Raw genomic sequence first — 22,231 nt, 5'->3', positions numbered from 1 at the left:
TCATGGTTACAGAGGAGGAATTTCAGTCACTAGGAGAGTTCAGAACTGATGAGGAAGAGGTTTTGAACCAGCTGTTGATACTTTGAATGCCAAGTAAAATACATCCAAAGATATTTAAAGAGGTGAGAGTGGAAACTGTAGAGAAATGGTCATAATCTTTCATTCCTTCTTGAACAGAGACCTAAAGAATTGAAAATATATTCCTTTGTTCAAAAAAAGATTGTAAGGAAAAGGTCAACAGCTACAAATAACTGTGGCGATGTAGAAAGTTCTTGAAACAATGTTTAATAGTCTCATGGAGAAATATGGTTTATGTAGGGGTAGCCAGGATGTATATCCTAAGGGAAAATCACGTTTAGCTTACTTGCTGAAGTTCTGTGAGGAGTTAATAGTGATGATTGATGAAGGTAATGCTGTTTGTTGCTACACATGGACTTCCAAAAGGCATTCAATGTTGTGTTGCACAGAAGGCTTTTGTGAAAAACTATAGTTCATGGATATGTGGAACAGTAGTAACTAGGGCGCTAAATTGTTGCTGAGACAGGAAGCAGAGAGTAATGGTTAATTGACATTGACAAATTGGTGGAAGGGGCAGAAAGGTGGCAGATGAGGTGCGATGTGGAGAAACATGAGGTTATATATTTCGATGGAAAGAACATAGAGAGACTGTATAATACAAACTCTAATGGATGCATTGGAGCTGAGTGACCTGAATGTGTATGTACGTTAGTTATTAGGCAGGATAGGTGGAAAGAGTACTTAAAGCTACAATGTTCTAGCATTTGTTAATAGTGGCCTGGAATATAAGAACAAGGGGGTTATGCTGAACCTGTGTAAGATACTAGTTATGTCCCAAATGGAGTATTATGTACAGTTCTGAGCATTAGACGTCAGGAAACCTTTTTGGACACCTTGCAAGGTGTGTGACTACATTATGTCTTGAAAAGGGATTTGTTCCGTGTTGTTTCTTTTGCAGAGGGCTTTAATACTCTGGAAATAGAATGCCTGCTTCCGAAGCAGTGAGTAAACAGTTTGGAGTGCCATGAGTGTTCTTTTAAAAATTAGATAAAAGAAGTATGAGTGGGTGGAGTTAGACTCACGTAGCCCCAGGTTTTAGTTCTGCTTTCCGTTGAAGTTGAAGTGGGGTGTTTGCAAATGATAGATACAGCTCTCTCTGCTGTAGCGAAAAGTTTGAGGTTTTTTTTCCTGCTAGATTGTTTATTTTGGTGCTTCTTTCTCCTGGACAGGAGGTACCACTTGAGACAATCTGTTTTGGTAAATTTGCCTTTTCCAAGCATGTGTTTATGCAATGCTGCTATATTGGAACAGTTAATGATTATTAATTAAATAATATATTCTTTTGTTAAGGATTTCAATAGAGTTAAAGTTATGCCAGTTCTTTTTTGTTGTTCAGATTTTAACTGTGGTGTATGAATAAAGTGTGTTTTGCTTAAAGCCCGGTAGTGGACCAATCCAATCACATCTGGAACACAGCAGAGTGACTATAATGGTTTGGCTGAAATGTTTTCCACTGTTAATATAGTTGAAAAATTGTTCAGAATCCAAGTTGCAGCACAGTTCAAAATAAAAATAATCAAACAAAGAGGCAACAATTACACGAGCTACATCATTCAAGAGGATAGTGTAGTGGTAGCCAAACAATGGAAGTGTTTGTGGTTGATTTGAGTCAGATGCCACACAGCATGGTGAAGAACTATTTATAAGAATTCAAGTCTGACTTTTAATGCTGATGTGACTAAGAAAGGACAAGGTCAACGAAAATATCTAACCTATGTATTTCAAAATAGAATCTCCAAGAGCAATAAGCATTATCAGATCAAACAAGAATGAAACTCCAAGTAACAAAAAAACAATGAAAGAGGTAGATTCAACAAAAAACTCAAGAATTGAGGTAAATGGAAAAAGCCAAAATACTCAAGAAGTTGAAATAATAATTCCATTTACTTCAGCACAAATCTAAAGGTATAATGAGAACTAAATTTAATTGATACAGGTTGAAGCTATGTTGTGTCATAGTCCATTGAAAGCATTGAAAGCTCCAAGATACCGCTGTTACAAGGACCAAACAAATTCAAGAGGTCAAAGACTGTCTAGTTCAAGAAAGAAATCCAAAGGCCATCAGGAAAGCCATCCAAAGGTTATTGAGTGTCATATCAACTCTTATTCAAAACATGTCACAGGAACTTAGGGTGAAGAAAGATTTTGTAGAAAAAAGACCTGTTGTCAGTGTATACCTAACAGACCCTGGAGTAATTAAAGTTATATTTACCTACCTTTAGATTAGATTAGATTGCCTACAGTGTGGAAACAGGCCATTTGGCCCAACAAGTCCTCTGAAGAGTAACCCATCCAGACACATTCCCCTACATTTACCCCTGACTAATGCACCCACCACTATGGGCAATTGAGCTTGGCCAATTCACCTAACCTGCATATCTTTGGACTGTGAGAGGAAACTGGAGCAGCCGGAGGAAACCCACATAGACACGGGGAGAAATTACAAACTCCATACAGTCGCCCAAGACAGGAATCAAACCTGGGTGCTATGAGGCAGTAGTGCTAACCACTGTGCTGCCTTCACTGAGTCACTGTGCCACCCTCACTGAGGCATCATGCCACCTTAGTTGAAGTAGTGCAATAAACTTAATTTATTTACAGAATAAAACTCTTCTAGATAGATCAGATATGTGGGCATATTTATTCATAGTGGACCATTTTGGGCTTGCAAGATTCCCTCACACAAATATTTTGATACTTGGCCTATTGACTGGGGAGAGGACTCTGCAGTTGGAGTGCTTTGACTCCAAAATGAGTGAATCTGGCAAAGGCATTTCTCCTTTACCTTAAAGTGCCTGCTATAGGTTGTGCAAATCTCTGTAACTCATAGGAGTGTGGGGGCCACTATTGACCAGTAAATCACTATCTTTAGATAGCAGCATAAAGACAACTGTGTATTTTTAGTAGTAATGGTTAAGAGATAGAGTCATAGAGATGTTCAGCATGGAAACACACCCTTCAGTCCAACCTGTCCATGCCTAATAGATATACGAACCCAACCTCGTCCCACCTGCCTGCTCACGGCCCATATCCCTCTAATCCCTTCCTATTCATATACCCATCCAGATGCCTTATAAATATTGCAATTTCATGAGCGTCCACCACTCCCTCTGGCAGCTCATTCCATACATGCACCACCCTCTGCGTGAAAAAGTTGCCCCTTAGGTCTCATTTATTTCTTTCCCCACTCACCCTAAACCTCTGCCCTCTAGTTCTGGAGTCTCCCATCTGAGGGAAAAGATCTTGTCAATTACCCTATCCATGCCCCTCATGATTTTGTAAATCTCTACGAGGTCACCCCTCAGCTCCGATGCTCCAAGGAAAACAGCCCCAGCCTGTTCAGTCTCTCCCTATAGCTCAATCCTCCAATCCTAGCAACATCCTTGTAATTCTTTTGTGAACCCTTTTTGTGAAGGAGAACAGAATTGCACGTAATATTCTAAAAGTGACCTAACCAATGTCCTATGCAGCCGCAATATGACCTCCCAACTCCTGTACTCAATACCCTGACCAATAAAGGAAAGCATACCAACTCCTTCTTCACTATCCTATCTACTTGTGACTCTACTGTCAAGGAGATATGAACCTGCCCTCCAAGGTCTCTTTGTTCAGCAACATTCCATAGGACCTTACCATTAAGTGTATAAGTCCTGCTAAGATTTACTTTCCCAAAATGCAGCACTTCACATTTATCTAAATTAAACTCCATCTGCCACTTCTCAGCCCATTGGCCCATTTGATCAAGATCCTATTATAATCTGAGGTAACCATCTTTGCTGTCCACTACACATCCAACTTTTGAATTGCCACATAGGTTGCCACCCAGGTTGAGAGGGTTGTTAAGATGGCATATGGTGTGTTGGCGTTTATTAGTTGGGTGATTGAGTTTTGAGCCACGAGGTTATGCTTCAGTTGTACAAATCACTGGTAAGGCTGCACCTGGAGTATTGTGTGCAGTTCTGATCACTGCATTATAGGAAGAATGTGGAAGCTTTGGAAAAGGTTCAGAGGAGAGTTACTAGGATGTTGCCTGGTATGAAAAGAAGGTCTTACAAAAAAAGCTGAAGAAACTGAGGCTGTTTTCATTGGAAAGAAGAAGGTTGAGAGGTGACTTAATTGAGACGAATTAGATAATCAGAGGGATAGATAGGGTGGACAGTGAGAGCCTTTTTCCTTGGATGGTGAAGGCTAACTTGAGGAGACATAGCTTTAAATTGAGGGGTGATAGATTTAGGACAGAGATCAGGGGCAGTTTCTTTACTCAGAGAGTAATGGAATGGCCTGCCTGCACCAGTAGTAGATTTGCCGACATTAAGGGCATTTAAATGGGCATTGGACATACATATGGATAATAATGGAACGATGTAGGTTAGATCAGCATCAGATTAATTTCACAGGTCGTCACAACATCAAGGTTGAAGGGCCCGTACTGTGTTGGAACGTTCAATGTTCTACATGAATGAATAATCCTCTCGTTTCTCATTAATGAAATTTGATGTATCTTGGTGAGATTGTTTCGTCTCAAAGACAGCACATCTGATAGTGAAAAATCTCCTCAGTAAAATGCTGTGGTGTCAGTCTGGATTATAGGTTCAAGTCTCTGCACCGGTCTTGAACTCACAACCCCCAACTCAGATTTAAGATTACTTGCAACTGAGCTGTAACTGAGACTCAGGTATGGTCAATTTTCCAAAACTTTGTGTCTCAATGCTTTTCTATCAAATTTGTTGTTTTTGAACTCGAGGCATGGAAACAAATAGCGAAAACGCATAAATTGAGATGGGCATCGGTACAGCTGAGGAGATGCTGTAATGTGAAAACCTGGGGAGAAAATAAATATTGGTATCCATCTAGCTTACAAGTTAAATTCAAGCAGGTTAAAAAGCAAAACACTAACACACTAACTAGAATACAGGAGAAGAATGACAGACAGATATTCAAAAACTGCACTTCGTTCAAATGAATTGGTTTTTGAGTCAGATCTGTACCAGTAAGTGCCCTTCAAGTACAAAAGCAGGAATGCGTGCAGTACATTTATTAATAGATCATTGTTTAAGCCATCCTGGAACAATGCAATGGTGGGAGGCTGAAGAACAGTGCATACCTCAGAAATCATAACTACACAATATACTTTTCTCTTTACAACTGACCCAGAGCATTCAAATAGCAATAACCAAACTAATATCCATTCTATTGCACATATAGTTTGTAAAGACAAAAGAAGTCGCATCTCCCCCGCATCTCTTCATTGATCTCTCTACGTTTCTCCACATCACTTCTCACAGTTATTTCCAATTTTGAAGGCATTAATTGTGTGCAACTGTATGGAGAACAATACTTCAAAGGAGTGTTATTGGGAAGCACTTTCTCCTGAAAAGATATTGGAAAATTGGAGGATTTGCATCAATGGATGTTGTTGGATGCAGTGGATACATTGAAAATTCCACAGAGTTTGGTAAATTTATGTCAGACAAAGATGTTAAGGGTTACAGAGCCAAGGAGAGTCAGCAGAGTTAGTATGTATAGAACAAATGCATAAAGTAATTCAGAAAGGAAGTCTCTCAAGAGCCAAGAGCTAAAGTATAAAACTTGGTGCAAGTGAGGGAAGGAGGTTTATGTCAGAATGTCGGAGGATGAGGGGCTGATCTGATAGAAGTATATAAAATGATGACAGGCATGGACAGGCTGGATAGTTGGACTTTTTTTCCCAGAGTGGAAATGCCAAATACTGAGGAGGAAGGTTTAAAGGAGATGTGCGAGGAAAGTTTTTTTAAACTAGAGAGTTGTCAGTCTATTACCTCCTCTCTACTGCCAGGGAAGTCACAGAGTCATTGTGTTATACAGCACAGAAACAGACTTTTAGGTGCAACTTGTCCATACCAACCAGATGTCCGAAAATGATCTCATCCCATTTGCCAGCATTTGGTTCATATCCCTCCAAACCCTTCCTATTCATATACCCATCCAAATGTCTTTTAAGTGTTGTAATTGTATCAGCCTCCACCACTTTGTCTGTCAGCTCATTCCATACACGCACCACCCTTTGCATGAAAAAGTTGACCTTTAAATCCCTTTTAAATCTTGTCCCTCTCACCTTAAACCTATGCCCTCCAATTCTGGATTCCCCTACACTGGGAAAAAATCCTTGGCTATTCATCCTATCCATGACCCTCTATAAAATCACCCCTCAGCTCTGACGTTCCAGGGAAAATAACCCCAGCCTATTTAGCCTCTCCCTAAAGCTCAAACTCTATAACCCTGGCAACATCTGAACACTTTCAATTTTCACAACATCTTTCCGATAGCACGGAGACCAGAATTGAACGCAAAGTGGCCTAACCGATGTCTTAAATCGTGACAACATGGCCTCTCAACTTCTATACTCAATGCACTGACCAATAAAGGCAAGCATACCAAACATCTTCATCACTACCCTGTCAACCTGTGACTCCACTTTCAAGGAACTATGAAACTGTACCCTGAAGTCTCTTTGATTGGCAACGCTTTCCAGGTGGCAGAAGCAGACGTGACAGCAAAGTTTAAAAGGCATTTACATGAACATGCAGGGCATAGAGGGATACAGACCATGTGCAGGCAGGTGGAATTAGTTCAGAAAGGAATCATGGTCGGTACAGGCATAGTGTGCTGAAGGGCCTATTCCTGTTCCTGTTATACATTCTCAGTGCTGCGTTTGGTTCTGTTCGTTGTATCTTCAGTAGCTGATGGCTTGTCTTCTTTTGTCCCAAATATGGAGCTCCTTAAAGTTTGATTATTTTGTTGACTAATGTACTAATTTAGTAGATTATCAAAACCACTAATAACATTAGACAGTCATGTTGTGGCAATTATTGCAACATTTGGGAGTTTGTGGACTGTATTCAATCCTGTACAATCATTTTTGGAGAACACATCTGCAGCTGGTAGACTGGACAGAGACAGAACATTGAACCTTATTTTATTTTGGCTAAGTGTCATTGAGTTTCATGGAGTGTTCCCTCTTTGAGGTGTAGTGAAATCCCCTGCTATTTCACATCAAATTTGCCTCATTAACTACTTGTCCAACACCTATGGTACCCCCTCACTCGACCTGAGCCCCATGCTACTATCTGTTGGTCCCAGAAGAACTCACCACCCACCCAGTCCAGTTTCCCTGAAGTCTGTACCATCTTTGAAAGAATGGTATCACCAAGTCAAGAGTTTGCAATCTGGCATTGACCCTCCCTGGTGACATAGTGGTATAACAGACACAGAGCTGTGCTGCTGGCACTCCCTTGCACACACAAACCCATTCGCACTACCAGGCCACACAGTTTACCTGTCCTCAGCTACATCCTGTCTAAGTCATCGCTACTCTGTCACAAATGCCTAATGGAGACCACATCTTCTTATTGTCCAATTGAGGAACATTAAAAACAGGCAAGCAATCAAATAGATGCAAAGATGAGCTTTTATTTATAAAAGCAAACAAACAAATTGAGTAGAAGTTGCATTTCTTCCCCTCGATAGAGACTAAATGACCAATAATTATTTGATAGTCCTGCTGCACCCAGCTCTCATCTACCAGAACTGCTGTCAGTCAGGTTGTGTCTGGCTTGTAACATGCAATGTAATTCCCCTCTGTCATGCAAAAGGATAGCTTCTTCCTCACCAATGTCCTTGTCCTTCCATATCAGAAGGCAACTCCCATTACTCCAGTTCCTCTGCATTTAGCACATTGTCTTGTTGCCACTTGTAAAGAGCACAGCACACAAGGATGATGTAGCAGACTCTATTTGGCCTATACTGGAGCCCCCCCCCACCCCCCCTCAATCCTGAACCAAAGCCACCTCCCTCCCCTGCCTCTAAGTCGGTTCAGTCATTGGAAATGCATCTTCAGCAGCCTTATTGTCTGCTTCACCATGACCCTATAGACAGCATTATATCTGTGCTGCATGTCAGTCAGGGGGTTGTGCAATGATGTCATTAAACATGGTTTCTGTGGGTAGCCCTTATGCCTACGTAACCAGGCTTGTAAGGCTTTAGGACTATCAGATGCATCAGGTATACAAGAGGAATCCAGGATGTAGGAATCATGGCAGCTGTCAGGGTAGCGGGCACGCATTTCCAGGATGTTGTCCTCGTGATCACAGATCACCCAACATGAATCAAATGGAACCTTTCCTTTTGAAGAATTCCACAGCATTATTATACTGCCCTCCCAGTGCCACATGTGGGCAGATGAAAGCCCCTGTGGGAGAGTAGCTGTGTTGCTGACTCCTACTGCCTGGGTTCCAACACTGACCATGTTATGGGAGATGGAAAGTGAGCCAGTGTGACCATGCACTGGTGTATCAGTCACTGCCCTGGTGCAGTTGTGGTGCACAGGTCATGCTTTGCTCTCTGGAAGGATCCAATCACAAAGAAGTTCAAGGCAGCACTCACCTTCACAGCCATTAGAAGAGGATGGTTTGCTGCTCTCTGGTTCGACTCTAACAGTCAGCATCATTCTGCCTGCATCAAAACTCTGTACTGCTCATCCCCAGGAAATGGAATTGATAGGGGAGAAGCTCTGGTCCTTTTCTGATGCTGACCATCCTGAGTGGCCCTGCAGTTGCAATGTCTGTCACCCCTGAGAGCCTCTCAGCCACTGTAGTAAGTTGCTGTTGCTCCTAGCTTTGCCATCAGCTGAGATCCTCTTACATCAGAGACTAACATCCCACCAGTGACTGGGTACATGACTCTTACTCCACATACATTCAGAACATTAGGGGCAAATAGGTTCCTAGCTCTGAGAACAGTCAGTAGTAGCATATCCTGCAGATGAGGGCTGCAGATACTGCTCTGTACAGTGAGACATTGCAGTAGTTGGATAACAAGCACCACGTCGCTATCAGCCATTCTGAGCGTGAGCCTGAGCATGTGCAGCAACTTGGTGAAGATGCCATGTCAGCTCAGTAAGCAACACAGTACATCAAAAAGGGATTGAGTGGTAACTCCCACCCATCGTAGATCCCACTAACCAAGAAACGTATTTAGTAGCGTCCAACATGACATCTACATCATAGACAATCAAGCAATTATCTCCACCTTTCACAGAACCCTTAGAATTGTTGCATATTATGTGTCCTTTGGGCAGGCTTTTGCCTCGTTTCAGGTTGCTGTTTCTAACTTATGCACTATTGACATGCCAATGTTCAATTTGCAACCACCAATGGCACAGTGCGAGTTGATTTTGACCTGCATTTGAACAATCCAAAGCATGTTCACTCAAAATTAAATGTAGCTGCAGCTTTACCAATGCATACTTCATGTGTTTGTCTCTTCAATGTCTTAATCCAGGTGATGTAGAGCCCATTGAACTGACACTGGCTCCAAGCACGCTGGGCATTGTTCCAGCCATTTTCCAGCTGCAGTTAGCATCTCATGAGCAGCAGGTGATGGCAGGAAATACAATTTGTGGAGGACCCCATCAGCATTATGCCCCTCCTGGTCAGCAGGTACACCCTAAAGTCTCCACATGCTCTTTTACCATTTCAACCCAGCCTGTGTGGAGACCCATCACATTAAACTTTGCCTCCAAATTTTCTCCTTGCTCTCTGAACCTCAACATTACACCTTACAAAGATCGGTGTATGTTGGAAGTCTGAAACAAAAACAGATGTTGCTGGAGAAACTCAGCAATTCTGGCAGCACCTGTAGAGAGAAAGCAGAGTCAATGTTTCGAGTCCGGTGAGTCTTCATCAGAATCTTAGTAATGGCGTCCTGTGGAGGCTATGATGTTGGTCACTGCAAGTAACCTGATGTCCCCATAGAATACCATGCCCTCTGATGCAATTCCACGTAGCCCTCTTGTACCTTGGCTTTTTCTTATCACCGTTCTTGACCCTAACTCAGTACAGGCCTCTGTTGTCACCCCCAGCCTTGGCTACCCTGCCTCTCGACAATGAAATGCCTTCGCCCATATATCCTGCCCTTGCATCATTCATATGTTCAACACACATACCCCAGGTCTGTAATTTGCTCCAGACTTCTGATTAATTACAATGAACCTGTTCTAGATATGACGGCCCAGAATCCTAAGCACTTAGTCCTAGAAGGACAATAAGTGATTCACTTGAGAGTGTGGTGCTGGAAAAGCACAGCAGGTCAGGCTGCATCTGAGGAGCAGGAGAATTGATGTTCAAGCAAGACCCCTTCATCAGGAATGAGACCTTCATCAGGAATGAAGGGCTCTTGCCTGAAACGTCAATTCTCTTGCTCCTCTGATGCTGCCTGACCAGCTGTGCTTTTCCAGCACCACACTCTCAACTCTGATCTTCAGCATTTGCAGTCTTCACTTTCTCCTAATAAGTGATTCCCTGACTGTGCTGACCCTGCAGAATTCTCCATTGTGAACTCCCCTGACTATGACCAGCCCAAGTACAGGACTGACCATGACCAAGTCCCTGCACTGTGTGTGGACTGTCTTTGTGACTGATGGTACCCTCTGAAGGATAGGGTTTCTTTCCCTTGTCTGGACTGAAGACTAGCTCCCACATACTTTCTAGCATGGCCATTTGTTTGAATATTTTTGCAGTGTGGTTTTCTGTCCAGGCAGCTGGAGCATGCAGTAAGATTGTTGTCTCAGTGTGCTGTATAGCAAGGTACTCCTCTCTCACCTACCCCAGACAGATGCCTACTGACAAGAATGGCACATAACCTGTTTACATGGCTGTGCACAAGAATATGTCAAGAAGCAGGTTTTGGCTAGAGCACAAATGTGCCAGCAGGCATGTCATGGCAGGACATGCTGCCAGCATGCAACTGGATGCTGAGTGAGTGAGTACTAGGAGATCAATGCAGTAACCCTGAGCCTGGTCCACCCAGTGAGTTGGGTGTCAGTCACTGAAGCTAAGTATCCTTGCAGCAGCCTTTCATTGCTTGCTGCTAATGTGGCCTGAAATGCAAGTCTCAACCTCCTAAACAGCCTGCAAGTGAATTGAGAGATGCCACAAGGATCCAGAGGAATTGGAAATGATTAGATGCAATGTCCATGGATGAAGAATGCATGTGGCTGGTGCCCATGGATTTTACCTAGAGATGCCGCAACACAATGACCAACATGGAAGCTCTTTGAAGCCAGTAGTGAGCCGACATCAGCAGGGACTCACTCCGACTTCCATGTTAAGCATTCTCAATGATTAGTCTGCTTGTGGTAGATCGTAGGATAGGAAGCTGCATAATAATGACATGGAATGTGCAGTTACTAATGTCCTTTTTAATAGGTAATTCACTGCTTCCTTGTGAGTATCCCTACTGATGCCCTGGACTCACTTTAACGATGCAGTGGATTGCTCCTGATGTTGAGATAGAATTCGTTAGCATTCTCGTGCAATTCTGTCACATTTCTCTCCATAGCTCATCATTCAGGCCCTAATAAGATTCCATCCAAGATATTTGAGTAGTGGTGCATGAATGAAAAAGCTCCATGCATATTAAAGTATTAAAAAAGAACTAAAATGAGTTGCTTTAGCTCTAAAACCAAAAAGCCATCTGACAGATATGAGATAAATAGACTAGCTGCAGCAATAGAGATAAATGGTTTTGATCTAATCACCCTTTGGGTGGCCTGGTTACAATGTGACCATACTTGGAAAATAAATATTTCAGGTACATAAAGTTTTGCAGAAATGGACAGAATGGAAAGGGAAAGAGTAACTCTGATAGGCACCAATAACATAAGGAAAGTAATGAAAAAAATATCTTGGCTCAGAAGGAATCAAATCAGGTGAATGAAAACTAGGAATACTATGGGACAGAAAATGTTGGCGAGAGTTGTTTATATTCAATCAGTTGACACACTGTAGAGAACCAAGAAACTGACATGTGTGGAAATGCTTAAAACACAGCAATTCATAATTTTCTCAAAAAGAGCTGCTGCAACAAATTACAACAATTAACTTCTCAGAAATCTATTAATCAAACATATAAAGTATCAATAACAGAAATTATAAGTACTCAACACTACTTTATCTTGTGTGTGCATACCTCGATCTAGTGATAAAATAGATTTAAGAAGAAAACACATGCAAACCAATTAAACAATGTTTTCAGTTTTATCTTGATGTTCTTTGCTTGCTATTGTGAAAGTTGAAGATCCAAACCTCCTTGATGTTTGATTGAAGATTCGTTTTTGAGACTTCAGGTATTGCAGCCATCTTGTTTCCTGTAGAAAAGTCTGAAACATTGCTGGTTTTCATTTATGAATGTTCAAATACAATTAGATCCTTTTCAACAACTGCCTCTAAAAGTTATAGCTGCAGCTTTTACATCTTCTTCCATCAGATTATCAGCTTAATTTTCTGCCAATCCTTCCTGAAGAAGACTATGGTCAAGAATGATCACTTGCGGCTGGTTAGCTTCATTCTTGGTGTCTTCTACTCTTAGTTTTAGCCCATCTCCTGATAGAAATGAAAAAGCTCTTCTATCTTCCTGTGATCTTAGGGAAGAGTTTCAGGAGTGGAGACTGAGTTGTGGCAAAGTGAATCAATTCAATTAGTTCTGTAACTTGTAAACAAGGGATATTCAAAGCCGCACAAGCATATGTTTTTAAGAGTGAGAGTGTCAGTGATCTCTGTCTTACTTAATGAACAGAAGCAGGCATCCATCCTCATACCTGTTCTTGAATGAATCCTGGACCTTTAAATAGAAGGATTATCAAAAAGACTGGCAGCTAACATAAAAGGGAATTCCAAGGTTGTCTGTCGGCACATTAAGTGAGAAAAGTGATAAGAGGAACTATATGGCTGATTAGGGACCAAAAAAAACAGAGACAAGATGTAAAGCTAATGGTTCAGTAAATACTTTGCATTTGACTTTACCGACAAAGCAGATGCTGCCCAGATCAGTCTAGTTTTGTGACAGAGGAGGAAACTCAGTCACTAGAAGGGTGTAAAGTTGACAAAGAGGAATTATTAGATAAGCTTTAGGTACTAAAATTTTGGAGACAGTAGGACTGGATAAAATGCATCCACGGATTTTGAAGGGAGTGAGAATGGAAATTGCAGGTGATTGACACTGATGATTATCCCTAAAGCTTCTCTAGATTCAAGGGTCATGTCAGAGGGCAGGAGAATTGCAAACATTACATCACATTCATGAATTATATACCTGTTTAATTTTGGTGATTTGGTTCCCAAACAATTATTTGGGACAGAATTAATTGTCAAATTAAAAAACATGGATTGATTTGGAAAATTGGATCTAACTAACTTGCTGGAGTTTTTTGAAGAGGTAACAAAGAGGGTTATTGAGTCAGCAGCTCAATTGATGTGGTGTCCATGTATATTTAAGGAGTACTCAATACAGTGCTACGTAACATGCTTGTAAGGAAAGTTATATGTCTTTGAATAAAAGGGACAGGGGCAATATGGTTACAAAATTGGCTGAGAGAGAGAGGAATCAGAGAGTCATAGCTAATGAATATTTTTCAGACTGGAAGAAGATTTGTTGTCAAGCTCCTCATGGATCAGTATTGGGACCCTTACTATTCCTGATACATATAAAGGATCTAAGTCACAGCAATCAGGAACTAGAGGGCATAGGTTTAGGGTGAGAGAGGAAAAATCTAAAAGGGACCTAAGGGACAACATCTTCACACAGTGGGTGGTGTGTGTTTGGAATGAGCTGCCAGAGGAAGTGGTGGAGGCTGGTACAATTACAATATTTAAAAGGCATCTGGATGGGTATATGAAAGCATAGGGTTTAGAGGGGTATGGGCCAAGTGCTGGCAAATGGGACTAGATTAGGTTACGATATCTCGTAGACATGGACGTGTTGGACCGAAGGATCTATTTCCATCTTGTACATTTCTAACTCTTCACCAGCCCCAATCAGGGAACTCATATTTTATAAGGTTCACCTGGCCGACCTTGTTGCTATCATTACACTTCTGGTATTTTACATCTCTACAAGCCTTCCTTGCATGCTCTTCATGGTTCTCTGCCCATTGAGAATCATTCGTCATCATTTTTTTACATGTCTAACAAATTTGAAGCATTCTCTTTGAGCCTGCTATGTACACCTTGTGTTTGTTGTTTTTTCTCTCGGTGCCCAGCTGAATGGGAATGTACTTTCCTGATTACACATCTTTCTATTTCATCATAGCTAGAGAATCTTCAGTCATGATGTATCTTCCAAAACAATTTCATTGTCTCTAGAACACCCATCTTAAAAATCTATTTGTGCTGCCTGTCTTCTATATAAATGGTGGCCTGTTTGATGTCATTTGAAGACATCACACTGGGCTCCAGATTACATGGATAGCACCCAGGTCGATTCAACTACCACCTCTCTGCCTCTGTGATGACTTAATGCTTAGAACTGCAGTACAATATCCAATTATGAATGAGTTTAATTTTAATTATTAAACCGTGACTAAAACTTTTTTCTTTAGCTTCTATCATAATTTGTCTTTTTTCCTTTAATTGCAACTTGCATACTTCATCAAATGTCTATACAACACTTTTCACTATATTTTTGTAACAAGATACATGTGATGATACATAAATCAAATCAAATCAAAATGATCCAGTTTCTGAATCAGTATGTTTATAATTCTGAATTGATAATTCACAACTGGTCCATCACTCCTTGATGTTTATTTGCAGCAAGTGAGGTGCCTTAAGATGCAAAATAAGTTATTTAATTTGGAACTCAAGTAATGCATCATCATATTTGCATCAGTGAACACACACAGCTTCATTGTCATTATTAGCATATTACTAACAATAAAGGATTTTCAAATTACAGTTACTATGCAAGTGAAATGGAATTTGCTCGCACATTCTGTTAAATGTAAAACATTGAAACATCTGAAAAGTAATGTGTTAGACCTGAAACATAAACATTTTTGAGTAGTGTTACTTGTTCAATTGTTTGAATACTTCAGAAACAATAATTCAGCTACTTATTCGTAACAGTAACAATGCAGTTTACTACAGCATACTATCAGTTTGTTGTAAAATATGTTTTCATACTTCACCTTAGTATTGTGTTCTCAGTCTTCTTTTACTGGACTCACTCAACAATCAATATAACCATTTAGTCTGAATTGCTGCTCTTGGGTTCTTGTCAAGGTGATTCTCACATAAGTTATGTAGCAATGACACTTCGCTAACCATTCATCCCTATTTATAGTTTTGCCATTTGATTAAGTGAAATTCCTCCCACATAATAGACCTGAAGTCCAGTTTTGATTTGTTGCTTTGCTAATCAAGCCTCCAGCTTTGACCAATAATTGCGGTGTAATATTTTTCAATGACCAATACAAGCACTGGAAATTCATTGATCTCAGTGAATATTGGTCATAAGTACTCTTTAGCTGAAAGGCATTGTATCCATCGTGGCTCATTGCCTCCCTGTCAGTATATTAATGGAAAGAAGAAGTAGAGGTGGAGCAGACTTTGTTTAATGCTAAAAACTCTGAACACTGCTGCATAAAAATTCCACTACTTCTACTATAAGACATAACATCTTTGAATTATTAAAACACAGAGGAAGGCTATTGGCCTGTTATATCTATGCTGGCCCTTTGCAACCAAAATTTGCTGAGTGCCTCTCCCCTGGCTTTTCTCTGTAGCCCTGTAACTAATCTCCCTTCAGATAATGATTCGATTCCCTTTTAAAAGTGATGATTGTGTATGCCTTTACCACACTTTCAGATCATGCGTTCTTAATACTAAGCAATTGCAATTTGAAAGTGTTTTTATTTCACATTGCCATTGCTTCTTTGCTAGTCACCCTAATTCAATATACCTCTGATTCTCAATCTTTCTTTCAACAGGAACAATTTGTCCCAATCTCCTCTGTCCAGATCGCTAATGGTTTTGAACACTTTATCAATATTGTGTATTAATATTTGTTCCCATGTTGGGTGGACCCAGTGCATTAGCAGGTGGGATTCTTGTAATGCAGTGGTGGGATCTTTGGGATGTGGGTCAGGTGACTAAAACAAGTTTGCAGGTTGCAGAGATTGATTGGGTATAAGGCCTGCCTTGATGCACTGGCATTGTATTGCAATTAGTTAAAAAAATAAATAAAGCATCACTCTGTTCCCTACCATTCGTAACTCCTGCCCCCCCCCCAACCTATACCTCATGCTTATCCATACCAACACTATGGTCCGATATACTCCCTTGCTGATTGCAGAAGCTTAGAAGATCAGTGCAAAAGATTTACTTGTTGCACTGCTGTGTGTGCCTCTTGATATGTGAAACATCACTGACCAGGGCCACTCTCTGGGATCCAGTTGGCTGTGTCCAGGACCGTGGCCTACCCCACAGGAACCAGAAGACAGACCTTCTGTCCCTCATCTTATCTACCAGTAATGCCAACAGCCTTTTTCCAAAGCAGGATGCCAGCTTCCTATTCTGAGATGTCACAAAGCCAAAACTGTTGGTACAGCTGACAGTGAAGGGATCTTCCTGGTTGCAATTTTGAAGTGATGTGCCTCTGATGTTTACAGCTGGGGCTAAAACTTACTAAGTCCAAGTTTTGCGGAGTACTTTGGAGAGAACCTTGCCGTCATGTACAGCCGTAACTTAACCAAACCTGCCACTTTAATTGCTGCCTGTGCCTCTATGGCATCCCTCAAGTCTGATTTCTGTTCCATCATACCATGTATCATTCCTGGAAAAGCTCACCACTCAGTGGATATCCACTTTTGAGATCATCATTCTTTTGCATCTGCACCATCTATGAAACCTGTTGTGTGCTAAAGGAACCCTGGCCCCTGGAAATGCCTTTGCTCAGCTTTGGAGACTGTGAGAAGAGCTGGCTGAGAAGGGAAGGTTTTGCCAAGTTTCAACAGGGACCTAGAAGCCATAGTCATTGGAGTGGTCAGAGGAGAGGAGTTCTTTTCCTGGAGGACTGACAGAGCAAACCAAGCCATGCTCTCCATTCTAGACTCTGGAGATTGCAACCTGGCTCAGTGGCATCTCCAGGGTGCTAGAAGACTGGGCTGCAGTGCAGAAAGAAGGTTAATGACCTTCTCTACCACTCCAGGGTAAGTGCCACACTCTGAAGTGCATTCAGTTCCTGCACTTCCACACATGTCATTTATTGTATCTATTGCTCCCGATGCAGTCTCCTCTACACTGGGGAGACCAGACGCATTCTCACAGAGCTCTTCAGAGAACATCTCCAGGACACCCACACCAATCAACCCCACCACCCCGTGGCCGAACATTTCAATTCCTCTTCCTACTCGCCGAAGACATGCAGGTCCTTTGCGGCCTCCACTGCCACTCCCTCACCACCTGACACCTGGAGGAAGAGCACCTCATCTTCCACCTTGTGACCCTTCAACCCCATGGCATCAAACTGGACTTTATCAGTTTCCTCATTTCCCTTCCCCACACCTTACCCCAGTTCCAACCTTCCAACTCAGCATTGTCCTCATGACCTGTCCCACCTATCAATGTCCCTTCCCACCTATCTGCTCCACCCTCCTCTTCGACCATTCACCTTCACCCCCACCTCCATCCACCTATCACGCTCTAAGCCACCTTCTCCCCAGCCCCATCCCCCTCCCATTTATCTTTCCACCCCTGAGGCTCCCAGCCTCATTCCTGATGAAGGGCTTTTTGCCTGAAACATCAATTCTCCTGCTCCTTGGATGCTGCCTGACCTGCTGTGCTTTTCCAGCCACACTCTACTCTTCACTCTTGTTACCTTTCCATCTTCCAACACCATTGCCCTTGCATGTCCACCATGCTGCTTTTTCACAATTTTGGTACACCTGAACACTTTCCCAGTAGTACAACCATGCCATCCACTTATATCTTACTCACTTACCTCCTTTATATCATTACTGGAGAAAATACCCCATAACTGGGAAAAGCAACTTTGTAGGTGGGAAATGCCTGATATCCATGTACACAGCCTCCAAGAGGAGAGAATCCATAGCCTCAGGAGAAGACTTGAATTGCTCGTGCTGGGATGCAGAGAGATTCAAGTCCTGGCAACCGAGTAAGTACCACTCTTCATTCCATTGTAAATCTTATGGTAACCATGCAGTCAGTGTCATGCAGAGAACAGCATTAACCATGATGCCTTCTGTCTCTTGTGTCTTACACACGCAGCTCACCTCCCAGATACTTCTGCAGAGAAGCACCTGCCTCCCCCAGAGATAACATTTGAATTCTGAGGATGACGATGTTGAGGTTCGAGAGGAACAAAGGGAGACTCCTTCCTACACGCCTCTAACAGCTCAGATACAGAAACCTCGATAGGTCTATAGCTGCACAGAGTGTGGGATCGGAAGCTGGTGACTGTTCTGCTGATGGGTGAAGATGAAACCCCCTTGGCCACTCAGATGGCCACCAGAGACTGGGCATCAGGAGAGGACTCAGTAGTTGCATTCAGGGACCTTCATGCACAGGTCAGATCAGGTTGAACAAAGAGGCTTAAGTGAGCCAGGTATATAGTGGCAGGGAGGACAAGGTACCTTGACCTCAATGCAGGTGCCCTGTCCTCACATGTAGACCAGGCAGTGCCAGGGGTTACCACCAGAGGAAGATTCACACTCGGGTGACTGGGCCCTCTACCTCCAATCTACCTAACCCCCTCTGACCCTTAGAGGTTCAAGCCATGAAGGATCAATTTGCCGTGGACAAGAATCTCTTGGCTTATCTGGGCCATCCAGGCATAAGTACTCCTGGGATTTCCCCACCAGACCTTCATGGGCCAATGGGCTTCACTTCTGATTAAACTTCCTCCATCCCATTCTGCAGAATAGGAGAGCTTGCACAGACCCAGTGAGAGGGAAGAAGTTCCAGGAAAATGTACTGAGGGCACATCAGTGGCGTGGAAGACACGGTTCTGTAAATACCTCACAAATATACTTTAAACATTCCATTTTTCCAAAATTTGATGCAAATAGAGTCAGTCATTTAGATCATCAGCTCATGTGAAATTTGGGATGTCCACATACATCTCCTTGCAAAAACAGAAAAAAGTAAGTGGAGGCAGCGCTCCTTGAACTCAGTGATTTTCATCATTTTTTGGGGCCCTCGAATAAGCCTCCTTTCCAACAAAGTGAACAGTCCCAGCTTCCCTGATTTATCAATGTATATAGGCTGAAGGGTGGTCTGGAAACTTTCAACAAAATGTATTTCAGTAGTTTTTTTTAAAAATATTCATTTGTGGGATGGGGGTGTCACTGGCTGGCCAGCATTTATTACCCATCTCTAGTTGCCCTTGAGAAGGTGATGGTGAGCTGCCTTCTTGAACCACTGCAGTCTACCTGCTGTGGGTAGACTCACGATGCCTGTAGGAAGTGAATTTCAGGATATTGACCTAGCGATTGTGAAGGAATGGTGATATACTTCCATGTAAATGACCACCCACTTCATGTAAATGGATGTGTTTGAAGCTGATTTTGCATGTTTCCTGGGAATGCATCAAAAGTATCCATTGGCAAGTGGGCCGACACAAAGATTCCTAACTTCAAAATGAGGGGTCTTCTTGTTGAAAATGAAGAAGACCTTTTTCTGTCAGAAATTCATTAATATTTGGAATTCTCTATGCAGGAGAGAATTGGAGGCTGGGTCATTGAAAAGATTTGAAGATATTTTACAGTATTCATCTCTAAGGAAATCAAGATTATGCGAGACAGGCAAGTAAGTGGAATGAACAAGAATCTACTGATTACCATGCAACCATTGTCAGTTGTCGACAAACCCATCTGCTCTACTAATATCAATTCAGGGAAGGAAATCTGCCAATCTGCCACCCCCACCTGGTCTCGCCTACAAATGACTCCAGACCCATAGCAATACGATTGACTCGCAACAGCCCTCTGAGATGACCTAGCAAGCCACTCAGCTCAAGGCAACTAGGGATGGGCAATAAATTTCTGGCCAGCCAGCGACACCCACATCCTACAAGTGAATAAAAAAATGTCAGGTCAACTGATTTTATTGAATGGTGAAGCAGGCCAGATGGGCCAAATGGGCTACTTCTGCTTCTGTTTTTATGTTTTTATTACAAAAGCTGATTACAGGTACATTTAGATCACAGATTGAATCTTAACTCCCAAAAAATAGCGCATTAACATTAGGTCATAGGGAAAGATGCACAATATCTGAACAGGAACCCAATCAGTCTCAAATGCATTCATTTACATGAAGTGGATTGGTCATTTAAATAACGTAATGAGGATATGAATGTGTGGTAGTTCCTTGGAACCATAAGTGATTTTTTGCCCATGGAAGCACCTACATGTGGAGTCTTATATGGGGCCTGTAATGCTGTAGCCACCACACAGTCCTGGCTGACTGGGGGAATACTCTCCTGCTCCTACCAAGCATTCGTCCCAAAGATGGTAGCAGAGTTGGACATTCCAGCTGGAGCTTATCTATTCTGCCTGTTCTTTTTCTGTTTTTTCTTCCTCTTTTCGTCCCTTCTGTGTTTTTCTTCTCCTCTTCTCTCTTCTCAGACTCTCAGCTTTGGACAACCTCCACTATCACTGACTCACGGCCTTCGAAGTGGGGTTGGTGGTTGGCACCCTGTAGCTGGGATGCCAATGACCAGTGGCCCGGAGCGGAGTGGGGCAGCAGCCTGGACTGTAGTGAGGGCAGCAGCTGGCGGTCAAACACATGGAGGCGTCCTGCACTGGTCTGCTGCGGTGAGCCCTTGGAGAGAGATGGTGATGTTTGCCTTTTTAACTTTGTTTCTTGTTGTTCTGACCTATGGTCATAGTTTGTTTAGCTGTAATGTAACTTTTTTTACTTCATTTCTCTATTCTGTAACTAAGGATTGTACCTAGGTACTTTGTACTAAGATGGCACGGTGTGTGATGAAACTGTTATACTGTAATTAAACTTGTAACTGAAGAAGCTGTATCTAGGTACCTTTGTACCTAAGATGGTGTTGTAAGTTACAACTTATAAACTTTTCACTGTACGCATTGAGTCATAGAGACGTAAAGCATGGAAACAGACCCTTTGGTGCAATTTCTGAATTAGTGATGCTGGAAGAGCACAGCAGTTCAGGCAGCATCCAAGGAGCAGCGAAATCGATATTTCGGGCAAAAGCCCTTCATCGGGAATAAAGGCAGAAAGCCTGAAGCGTCAATGTGTCCATGCTGACCAGATATCCTCATTTCAGTACATCTGACAATAAAAGCTAATTCTAATTCTATTTTTAAAATTCTATTCACAAAAGGACTTATAAATTATTAAACAATCTGTTTAGCTGTGTTATGATGCACCCTCAACAGACATTAAGTCCTGAAGTGGGATTTGAATTGAAGCCAGAGCTGCAATAGTGGTGGACGTGGAGGGAGGATAATAATCAGAGTACCACAAGACCGCTTATGTGGATGTTTGTCTTAACTTTAATAGTGATTGTATTTTTAACCAAAAGGAGCTAAAAAGAGCAGACAAAGGCCAATTCCACAAGGTAAGTGACTTTACAGCACGATTTGTTGGCCTGGAGGAGTGGGAATGTTTTTCAAATCCTGAAATTACCCAGTAAACCCTACCTTGCTGTAGTAATAAACTGTGGTTTGACCCATTCTACAATTTGATCCATTGGCTGTCATGTCTAATCAGTCTCCCCAATCCAACCAGTCCTACCTGCTCTCCTCCAGCTTGGGTGTTGTCGCCTTGTGTTATAATATTTCCTGCCCAAAAGGTCTCCATCTTATCGATCACATTGGCTTTGCACAGGAAACCTAAAGGGAAAGAAAAATAGAGAAATTTTGAGAAATCTATACTTCAAAGCTTCTCCCCCATTTCACAGAACTCCTGTAAGCTGAAGTTCTTGTTTACACATCTGACATCAAGCAATTTCTCTATCACACCAAGGTTAAAACAGAACAGTGTAAATTGTATCTTATGCCTGAACTTCATATGATTTTCATCTCCATGGACACTCACTCTTTGCTCTGGTATCATTTCAGTCCCTCATCCAATTTCAGGCTGTGTAGTAAATCAAAAAATAATCCTAGATTGTCCAGATCTGAAACCTCATAATCTGGAGTATTGATTGAAGATTTTCCTTTGATACATTATCCAAATTGAGGGCAAGACTATCAAGCAAGTATAGCAGATTTGCTTCTGTTGAACTCTGGAGATATTTCTGAAAAGGTTAGTGATAAAATCTGAATTTCTGAGTAACAAGCGTCCTA

At 42.0% G+C, this 22,231-nt stretch overlaps 1 protein-coding gene across 1 annotated transcript in view; it reads right to left on the bottom strand.

The window, feature by feature from the left end:
* Window positions 1-22,231, bottom strand: part of LOC132807725 (urea transporter 2-like) — a 110,640-nt gene that overhangs the window by 55,685 nt on the left and 32,724 nt on the right. The window contains exon 2 of the mRNA XM_060821774.1: window positions 21,678-21,775. Within this exon, the coding sequence (XP_060677757.1) occupies window positions 21,678-21,743 (66 nt within the window). The 5' untranslated portion in view covers window positions 21,744-21,775. The remainder of the gene's footprint in view (window positions 1-21,677; window positions 21,776-22,231) is intronic.

This window comes from Hemiscyllium ocellatum, chromosome 1 (assembly GCF_020745735.1).
Source record: "Hemiscyllium ocellatum isolate sHemOce1 chromosome 1, sHemOce1.pat.X.cur, whole genome shotgun sequence".
Classification (NCBI taxonomy): domain Eukaryota; kingdom Metazoa; phylum Chordata; class Chondrichthyes; order Orectolobiformes; family Hemiscylliidae; genus Hemiscyllium; species Hemiscyllium ocellatum.
Note: the sequence above shows the minus strand (reverse complement) of the source record. Positions and strands in the feature narration are given on the sequence as shown.